Source organism: Chiloscyllium plagiosum, chromosome 18 (genome assembly GCF_004010195.1).
Source record: "Chiloscyllium plagiosum isolate BGI_BamShark_2017 chromosome 18, ASM401019v2, whole genome shotgun sequence".
NCBI lineage: Eukaryota > Metazoa > Chordata > Chondrichthyes > Orectolobiformes > Hemiscylliidae > Chiloscyllium > Chiloscyllium plagiosum.
The window spans coordinates 2,374,037-2,384,862 of NC_057727.1; the positions used below are offsets into that span (position 1 = coordinate 2,374,037).

Consider the following 10,826-nt stretch of genomic DNA (forward strand, 5'->3'; position numbering starts at 1 on the left):
GTCACCTTCTCAAAGAACTCAATAAGGTTTGTGAGGCACGACCTACCCTTCACAAAACCGTGCTGAATATCCCTAATCAAATTATTCTTTTCTAGATGATTATAAATCCTATCTCTTATAACCTTTTCCAACACTTTAACAACATCTGAGACACTGAGGCAATGAGATATAGAGACTGACAGAGAGATACAGAGAAACAGAACAGAGCAATACAGATAACTGAGGCAGAGAGAGAGAGACAGACAGACAGAGAGACATTTAAGCACAGTGACACTGGTACAGACACAGAAATCGAGGGTGGGAGATAGGAGCAGGGAATTTTGTTTGTGTTTTACCTGAATCAAAGCTAAATTACTTGTCACTAATGTCCACCTCTCCCTGGGATGATCGAGTTTTCCCGTGTTAGCCTGGACAGAAACACAATTATTTTACTCAGAGAAATGTCACCACGTACAGTAAGGGCAGCGTCCAATAGATTTCGGAAGGAGATGGGGTAAAACACCACGGCCAGGATGATCGAGTCTGGATGCCTCACTAAACATCAGGCTGTGTAACATCCAGCATGACGGCTGGGACAGATGGGATGAAGTTAATTAACGCCACTACCTGCACACACAGAAAAGATCTCACAGCTTTAGATATATTTTGGGTCTACAGTCACTGATGTTCCTTTTACATTTTATACCAGTGACTAACAAAGCAAGGCAAAACCTCACACACGAGGGTCATATGTTCGGATGACCTTGAGCTGTCTGAAACATACACAGCCCGAGTGAGATGGATTCAATAAGACAATCCAGAGTGGGAAGAGTTAGTCAATCTACCATCGTTCCGAGGAGGTGGGTACAGAGATTACAGGGAAGGGACTGGTGTACACACAAATGCTTGAAGGTTCTAAGATGCAAGAGCAGAATGAGGCCATTCATTCCATCAGGACTGACCCACTATTCGATCATGGCTGATATGTTTCTCAACCCCATTCCCCTGCCTTCTCCCTGTAACCCTTGACCCCCCCCCTCACTAATCAGGAACCTAATTACTTCTGTTTTAAAAACACCCTGACTTGGTCTCCGCCTGTGGCAATGAGTCCCACAGATTCCCCACCCTCAGGCTGAAGAAATTCCTCCTCATCTCAGTTCGAAAGGATCATCCCTTCACCCTGAGGCTGTGCCCTCGGACCCTAGTCTCTCTGATACTGCTGAAACATCTTCCTCACGTCCGCTCTATCCAGGCCTCTCTGTATCTTCCCTCCCACCCCCACCACTCCCCCAATCCTTCTAAACTCCATGAATACAAGCCCAGAGTCCTCAATTGCTCCTCACATGACAAGCCCCTCACCCCCGGGGATCACTCTTGTGAACCTCCTCTGGCCCCCCCTCCAAGGCCAGCACATCCTTCCTTCAATATAGGGCCCAAACCTGCTCACAATGTTCCAAATGCAGTCTGACCAGAGCCTGATACAGCCTCAGCAGTCCATTCCTTCTCGCCCTCTTGAAATGAAGACTGACATTGCATTTGCCTTCCTAACTGCCAACTGAACCTGCATGTTCACCTGAGGAGAATCCTGAACTGGGATTTGTAAGTCCCTTTGTGCTTCAGATTTCTGAAGGCAAACTCCCATTTAGAAAATAGTCTACACCTCTATTCTTCCTCATAAAGTCCATAACCTCCCACGTTGCCACACTGCTCTGTCTGTGCCCACTCGCCGAGCCTGTCCAAGTCCTTCTACAGTCTCCCAGCTTCCTCAACACCACCTGTCCCTCTGTATATCTTTGTCTTACCTGCAAATATCGCAACAATGCCCTCAGAACCTTCATTCAGATTGTTCATATATAATGTGAATAATTGTCAGAAATCAGACAACACCAAGTTATAGTCCAACAGCTCCATGTAACATTCACCTGATGAGGGGGCAGCGCTCCGAAAGCTTGTGATTTCAAATACACCTGTTGGACCATAACCTGGTGTCGTCTGACTTCTGACCTCGTCCACACCAGTCCAACACCGGCACCTCCACGCTGTGAATAGTTGTGGTTCCCATCGCCCCCTGTAGAACTCCTCCAGTCACCAGCTGTCATCCTGCAAAAGCCCGTCATCCCCACTCGCTGCCTTCCACCAATCCTCAGGTTGAGAAAGCTGTCGATACTATAAGCTGGCATTCATAGCTCATTAATCCAGGTACAGACTACTCAAGTAAATGAAGTCAATCCAAAACGGTCCATGCCTTAACTGCAGCAAAACTTGAACAATACCCAGACCTGGTGAGTAAATGGTACATAACATTCGTGCCACACAATGACCAACTCAACAAGACAGAATCTTAACATTGTCCCTCAATATTCCATGGTATCACCACCACTATATCCCCCACTATCAACAGCCGAGGGGTTACCATTGACCAGAAACTGTGGTGAGTAACTCCCCTCCTGACTCCCCAAAGCCTGTCCACCATCTACAAGGCACCAGTCAGGAGTGTGATGGAATACTCCCCACTTGCCCTGGATGGGGGCAGCTCCAACAACACCCAAGAAGCTCGACACCATCCAGGGACAAAGCAGCCGCTTGATTGGCACCACATCCACAAACATCCCCTCCCTCCAGCATCGTCGCTCAGTAACAGCAGTGTGTACTATCTACAAGATGCACTGCAGAAACTCACCAAAGATTCTCAGACAGCACCTTCCATAGCCACGACCTCTTCCATCTACGAGGACCAGGGAAGCGGATACATGGGAACACCACTCCCCGCAAGTCCCCCTCCAAGACACTCCCCATCCTGACTTGAAAATATATCGCAGTTCCTTCACTGTCACTGGGTCAGAATCCTGGAATTCCTTCCCTAAGGGCATTGTGGGGCTACCCACAGCACATGGACTGCAGTGGGTCAAGAAGGCAGCTCACCCCCACCTTCTGAGGGGCTTGGACACAGAACAGTATAGCACAGGAACTGGCCCTTCGGCCCACCAACCATGATGTCAATCTAAAATAATCCCATCTGCCTGCCTTTATTCCCTTCTGGGTCTTCCCACCTATCTACTGCCCTTCTCCTCCCAAAGGTACCCTGACAGAGCAGACACCGAGAGGTCGTTTTCCCCTGACTGGTTTATCGGGGACAGAGTCTTGGGTGATTGACCTGATGGTTAATGGCAGGGATCACTGGGTTGGGAGTTTGCCATTCCATCGGTGACTGTTGCTCAGGCTGAGACAGATGGATTATTGGCCAACCCAGGAATTGAGCAGCAGGTGACGATGTTCAGATAACGCAGAAAATAACACAGAAGGCTGGTCTACTGATTCCTGTGTTTTAGATGGTCAATGTGAGATCATCAGCAGTTCATGTGATGAAATCCACCAGGTTTGATCTGAACCAGAAACCAGAGGTCCACAGCTTTCTCCACAGTAAACACTAAAGGAAAATATTTGGTTGGTATCTCACTCATCTCCTGAGCTTCCAAACATAGACAGCCTCATTGATCTTGAGGGGGCCCTGTTTTCTCCCTCAGTACTGCACGCCCTTAATGTACTTTAAGAATCTCTGCTGCTGTGGTTCTGTTCACCGAGCTAGAAGTTTTTGTTGCAAACGTTTCGTCCCCTGTCTAGGTGACATCCTCAGTGCTTGGGAGCCTCCTGTGAAGCGCTTCTGTGGTGTTTCCTCCGGCATTTATAGTGGCCTGTCCCTGCTGCTTCCGGTTGTCAGTTCTAGCTGTCCGCTGTAGTGGTCGGTATACTGGGTCCAGGTCTATGTGTTTGTCATCCACAAACTCCATCAACAAACACATAGACCTGGACCCAATATACCAACCACTACAGCGGACAGCTAGAACTGACAACCGGAAGCAGCAGGGACAGGCCACTATAAATGCCAGAGGAAACACCACAGAAGCGCTTCACAGGAGGCTCCCAAGCACTGAGGATGTCCACCAGAACGAAGGACCCAATACCCAACATGTGCAAAACTAATGTAGTGTACAAAATATCATGCAAGGACTGCACTAAACACTATATAGGACAAACAGGAAGACAGCTAACAATCCGCATACATGAACATCAACTAGCCACGAAACGACACGACCAGCTATCCTTAGTAGCCACACACGCAGACAACAAGCAACATGAATTCGACTGGGACAACACTACTATCATAGGGCAAGCCAGACAGAGAACAGCCAGGGAATTCCTAGAAGGATGGCACTCATCGACAAACTCCATCAACAAACACATCGACCTGGACCCAATATACCGGCCACTACAGCGGACAGCTGAAACTGACAACCGGAAGCGGCAGGGACAGGCCACTATAAATGCCGGAGGAAACACCACAGAAGCGCTTCACAGGAGGCTCCCAAGCACTGAGGATGTCACCTTGACAGGGGACGAAACGTTTGCAACAAAAACTTCCAGCTCGGCGAACAGAACCACAGCAACAAGCACCCGAGCTACAAATCTTCGCACAAACTTTAAGAATCTCTTTTGATTCTCCTTAACCTTATCCACAACGGATCCTTTTTGCCCTCCTGATTTCCTTCTTAAGTGTACTCTTGTAACCTCCAGGGAATCAGTTAATGAGACATGCCTCCTTTCTCAAGCCTCAACATCTCTCACCATCCATTGCTCCCTACTCAGCCAGACCCAATTCCTGATGAAGGGCTTATCCTTGAAATGTTGACGCTCCTGCTCCTCGGATGCTGTGCATCTCCAGCACCACACTTTTTGACTCAAGTTCCTAACCATGCCCTGAGTTCATCTGCCTTACCTGTTAGACCTCTTGCATCAAAGTAAATGCAGTTTAATTCATCAATCTTCCCCCATTTCCTGCCATGCTCTTGCCCATTATGTCTATTTGACTTATCCCCAGGTCGACTGCACCAATCTCAATCTCCTGTTTTTTCTCACTCCTGTTTTGGATTCCCCACCCCGACGCCCCCAGACTAGTCTAAAGCCTCCTGGGTAGCACTAAGCAAACTTCCCCATAAGAACACACCAACTCAAACCCTTCCACTCACCGCTGTCGACATCCTGGAGGCAAGGGTCATTTCCAAGTTGCCTTTCAGACCGACCAGAGCTGGAACTAGGATGAAGATCTCCGTGATAGTCTGGAATACTGCCCAGTGCTGCAGAGACCGGACAGGGAATAAGACTTTCGGTCATGGTGCATGTGAGAGGTACAAAGACATTGAAAATATTCAGAGAGAAGTGCTGTGATAGGTGCAGCAATAAAAAGCATTTAGAGTCAATTTGGCCCATCCAGTCCATGCTGACCATAATCCCCAAACTAAACCGGTCCCACCTGCCTGCTCCTGGTCCATGTCCCTCCAAACCTTTTCTATTCATGAACTTACCCAAATGTCTTTTAAACATTGTAACTGGCCGTATCCACCAGCGTCTCTGGCAGCTCGTTCCACACTTAGTTAAGGCAAGAATCAGGCCACTTAGGCCATCAGGAGGCCACTCGGCCCCTTGAGTCTAGATCAGAGTGGTGCTGGAAAAGCACAGCAGGTCAGGCAGTATCCGAGGAGCAGGAAAACCGACGTTTCGGGCAAAAGCCCCAACGTAGTGGAGACAGGAATGGGAGCAACGGATACAGTAAATGATATTGGTGGATGTGCAGGTAAAACTTGGATGAACGTGGAAGGCTCCTTTGGGGCCTTGGATGGAGGTGAGGGAAGAGGTGTGGGTGCAGGTTTTGCAATTCCTGCAGTGGCAGGGGAAGGTGCCAGGAAGGGAGGGTGGGTTTGTGGGGGGTGTGGACCTGACCAGGTAGTCACGGAGGGAACGGTCTTTACAGAAAGTGGATAGGGGAGGGGAGGAAAACATATCTCTGGTGGTGGGGTCCGTTTGTAGAATCGATGTTTCGGGCCCTTGACCCGATTCTGCCATCAGTACAATCTTGGCCGATCTGACTAACTTCAAACACACATTCTCACCTATCCCCAATAGCCTTTCACCCCTCGCTTTGTCAATATCTACCCCCGCGCCCTTAAACACGTTCAAAGTCTCTGTATTCCTGTCTTTTCAGGAAGTGTTCCAAAGGCTCATGACTCTCTGAAAATGAAAATATTTCCTTATCTCTGTGACCCCCCAGTTCGAGATTCTTCCTCGAAGTGAAACATTCCCGCCACACCTACCCAGTCAAGATCCATCAGGATTTTATATTTCCCAATTAAGTTCCCTCTTCCCTTTCTAAACTCCAGGGGACCCGAGCTGAGTCTGTCTAAGCTCTCCTCATAAAACAACCCAGCCGTTCTGGGCGTTGACCCACTAAATCGTCTCCGAACGGCTTCCCAATTTTTTTCACATCCTTCCTTAAATTAAGGAGCTGAAAATGTGTTGCTGGAAAAGCGCAGCAGGTCAGGCAGCATCCAGGGAACAGGAGAATCGACATTTCGGGCATAAGCCCTTCTTCAGGCTTATGCCCGAAACGTCGATTCTCCTGTTCCCTGGATGCTGCCTGACCTGCTGCGCTTTTCCAGCAACACTTTCAGCTCTGATCTCCAGCATCTGCAGACCTCACTTTCTCCTTAAATTAAGGAGACCAACACTGTACAAAATAACAACCAAAAGGACAGTGGATGCTGTAAATCAAAATCTGAAATAGCTGGAAAAACTCAGCAGGTCTGGCAGCATCTGTGGGAGAGAAATCAGAGTTAAATCAGAGAGACCTCAGAACTGATGGGTCACCGGACCTGAAACGTGAACTCTGATTTCTCTCCCACAGATGTTGCCAGACCTGCCGAGCTTTTCCAGCTATTTCTGTTTTTGTTACTGTACACTGTAATCCAGGTCTAGCCTACCCACTGCCCTGTACAACAGAAGCATTACCTCAGCTATTCTGTATTTAATTCCTCCCAGGTGGAGAGGACAGCATGTTATTTGTTGTCTTGTTTCCTTGCTGGACCAGCATACACACACTTGCATTTCCCGATCCCTCTGCGTCTTACCACCTCTGCAAGCTCTCAATAAGAGGCTCTCTTATTATTCATCCTTCCAAAAGGGACAGTTTCACACTCTCCCACATTATAGCCCATTTTCTAATCATTGTGCATTCACCGAAGCTACCTGTAACTTTTTGTTATCTCCGATTCTCCTCGTTACAACTTTGCTACCTATCTTTGAGTCATCAGAAAATATGACAACCATCCAGATTCAACCCTTTCAGATGCCTAATGCAAATCTAATTATGGTACATCCACTGATTCCCAGTATTGGTTAAACATGATTTCCTGTTCACAAAACAATATTGACTCACTGTATACCCATGGCTGCGTCGCCAAATACCAGACTAATACCATTCACAAGTTCGCTGGTAACACCACCGTAGTCGGTCCAATCTCAGATGGCGATGAAACAGATGACAGACGGGAGGTGGAAGACCTGGAAAAATGGTGCACTGAGAACAACCTAGCTCTCAATGCCGGCAAAACCAAGGAACTCATTATTGACTTTCGGTGGGATGTTACTCATGCCCCCCCCCCTGCACATTAACAGCACAGAGGGGGAACGAGTGGACGGTTACAGAGAGTGGTGAACTCGGCCCGGACAATCACAAAGGACAACCTCCCATCTCCAGAATCCATCTACCAGGCCCACTGTCAAGGAAAGGCCACCACCATTCTCAAAGATCCATCCCACCCTGACAATGTTTATCTACAACCTCTACCATCAGGGAGAAGGTACAGAAGCCTGAACACACGCACCAGCCGGTTTCGAAACAGTGTCTACCCTACTGTTGTTAGAATACTGAATGGCCTCACAAACTCTTAAAATTCGCCTGTACCTGTGTTTTTGTTTTTGCCGCTGTTTACCTATTATTTACTATCTATGCTGTTTAACTCTGTGATCTGCCTGGATTGCTCACAAGACAAAGCTTTTCACTGTGCCTCGGGACACGGGACAATAAATTCCATTCCATTCAATTTAAACTCTACGTGATTACTCTAACCTTTGGAGTCAGTTAGTTCATGTGGTTGGACTCAGTGACACCAACACTGTGGGTTCATTCCCTACACCAGCTGAGGTTACTATGAAGGTCTCCGCTTCTCAACCCGTCCCCTGATCGGAGGCCTGGTGATCTCCTGAGTTAAAGCACCCCCATAGTCCTCTGGGACAGTGGTGACATTACTGCATAGCTTCTAATAGCAACCCTACAGCGGGTGGTACAGCTAAGTGGGCTGTAGCTTCCAGCTCTCTGTCTCACTCCCTCTTCCAAGAAAGGGGTTACATTCACTAGCTTCTGATCAGAAGGAATCCTTCCCAAACTTAAGGACTTTTGGAAAGGTTTGTGTAGGATTGTAGCTCAGGTTGAGGTTTAGGGTGTAGGTTTGCTCGCTGAGCTGTAGGTTTGATATCCAGACGTTTCATTACCTGGCTAGGTAACATCATCAGTGACGACCTCCAAGTAAAGCGAAGCTGTTTTCTCCTGCTTTCTATTTATATGTTTGTCCTGGATGGGGTTTGTGGTGATGTCATTTCCTGTTCGTTCTCTGAGGGGTTGATAGATGGTATCTAGACATCACCACAAACCCCAGGAACCCCATCCAGGAGAAAGATATAAATAGAAAGCAGGCAACAACAGCTTCGCTTCACTTGGAGGTCGCCACTGATGATGTTACCGAGCCAGGTAATGAAACGTCTGGATATCAAACCTACAGCTCAGCGAGTACACCTACACCCTAGACTTAAGACCCAAACCAAGACCAAACTCAATCTCACTAGCCACTTCCAGAATAGGTGATAAGTGACTGTGGATCGTTGGTTTCCAAGTCTCTCCCCCACCAGGAGACTGACAGACTTCCTTCAGGGAAGGAATCTGCCATCCTTCCCCTGTCTGGCCTACATGTGACTCCTGACCCACGGCAATGTGGTTGATTCTTAACTGGAGTGTGGTGCTGGAAAAGCACAGCATCCGAGGAGCAGGAGAGTCGACATTTTGGGCAGGAGCCCTTCATCAGGATTCCTGATGCAGAACTCATGCCTGAGAAGTGGATTTTCCTGCTCCTCGGATGCTGCCTGACCTTCTGTGCTTTTCCAGCACCACACTCCTTGACTCTGACCTCCAGCATCTGCAGTCCTCACTTTCTCCTAGACTCTTAACTGCCCTGGCCAGTGACATCCACACCTCACGAACGATACAAGAATAAAAATGCTGGCTTAAACAGTGATGTCCTCAGCCTGGACAACAGATGCTGGTCCAGCCAGATACCCCAGACCCCAGGCAGCAATAGAAAAACGCTCAGCCTCAAACATTGGCCAATTAACTCAAAGGCCTAATGAGCTAGGCCTCAGCCACCATGGGATGGGAATTTAGCAGAATAAACGTTCAGCGTTTTGGTCTTTTTTATTCACTTGTAGGATTTATTGTCAGCATTTATTGTCTATCCCTAGTTGCCCTTGAGAAGGTGGGGATGAGCTGCCTCGTTAAATGTTGTTATTTTCCACTTTTGCCGTTAGTTTGTAAAGTTCTTGGTCCCAAAGGATCAAAGAGGACACCAGTTTCACCCCTAGCCTCCAGCCCACCTGATGAGTGGCATGGTGGCTCAGTGGTTAGCACTGCTGCCTCACAGCGCCAGGGATCCGGGTTCGATTCCACCCTCGGGACAATAATCTGTGTGGAGTTTGCACGTTCTCCCCATGTCTGTGTGGGTTTCCTCCGGGTGCTCCGGTTTCCTCCCACAGTCCAAAGATGTGCAGGTCAGGTGAATTGGCCGTGCTAAATTGCCCGTAGTGTTCAGGGATGTGTAGGTTAGGTGCATTAGTCAGAGGTAAATATAGGGTAAGGGAATGGTCTGGGTGGGTTACTCTTCGGAGGGTCAGTGTGGACTTGTTGAGCCGAAGGGCCTGTTTCCACACGGTAGGGACTCTATAATTGACAAGCAGAAGGCTGGAAGAACGCAGCATCAGGAGGTGGAGAAGGCAACGTTTCAGGTATAGCCCTGCCTCAGGACTGAGAGCAGGGATACAGACAGAGTGAGAGAGGGGGCAGTAAACACGGGAGACAGATACAGCCACAGAGAGAGGGAGAAAGAATGAGGCAGAGGGAGGGAGAGATTAAACAGCACAGCCTTTTCAAAAGCTTTATCGCTAATTGTCAGCTGACAAGAGCCACAATAGAAACCTCTTCTAATCCTATCAGCTTTGCTGAGTACTTTCCATGCTCCCACTATGGTGTAACATGCTTTAAATAGAAATAAACTTCCAGCTAACAAATGGAAAATGCAACATATCTAACTGGGATGAAGAGTTGCAATTCCTATGCAGAGAGACTGTCACCTCTATTTGGTGTTTAGAGATTGAACTGGTCACATGACTACAATATTCGATCATCCCAACCCGTCCATAAGCCAGCAGAACAGTTACAACAACTTATTTTCTCTTTACATTATCTCTAACGCTATTTAAAAGCAGCAACTTGGGGGTCAGTTTGGTTAATTCTGTTGAAAATGGGCTAATCATCAACCTAAATAAAACCAAAAAGTGCTGGAGAAATACAGAACGAGTCATAGAGTCAATTCCTGCTGTCTGTACCTGACAAACACTTCCTTCTTTTTCTTGACCAGAGCCTCCATTTAGAGTCAGAGAGATGTACAGCACGGAAACAGACCCTTCGGTCCAACCCGTCCATGCTGACCAGATATCCCAACACAATCTGGTCCCACCTACCAGCACCCGGCCCATATCCCTCCAAACCCTTCCTATTCATATACCCATCCAAATGCCTCTTAAATGCTGTAATTGTACCAGCCTCCATCACATCCTCTGGCAGCTCATTCCATACACGTACCACCCTCTGTGGGAAAACGTTGCCCCTTAGGTCTCTTTTATATCTTTCC

At 47.9% G+C, this 10,826-nt stretch overlaps 1 protein-coding gene across 4 annotated transcripts in view; it reads right to left on the reverse strand.

Moving 5' to 3' along the window:
• The window catches only part of LOC122558791 (solute carrier family 41 member 2-like), a 37,414-nt gene that overhangs the window by 3,920 nt on the left and 22,668 nt on the right, over positions 1 to 10,826 (reverse strand). For all 4 annotated transcript variants that reach the window (XM_043707569.1, XM_043707570.1, XM_043707567.1 and 1 more), the window contains exons 3-4: positions 5,004 to 5,111; positions 336 to 407 (exon numbers count right to left, since the gene is read on the reverse strand). In XM_043707569.1, coding sequence (XP_043563504.1) covers positions 336 to 407; positions 5,004 to 5,111 — 180 coding nt within the window. The remainder of the gene's footprint in view (positions 1 to 335; positions 408 to 5,003; positions 5,112 to 10,826) is intronic.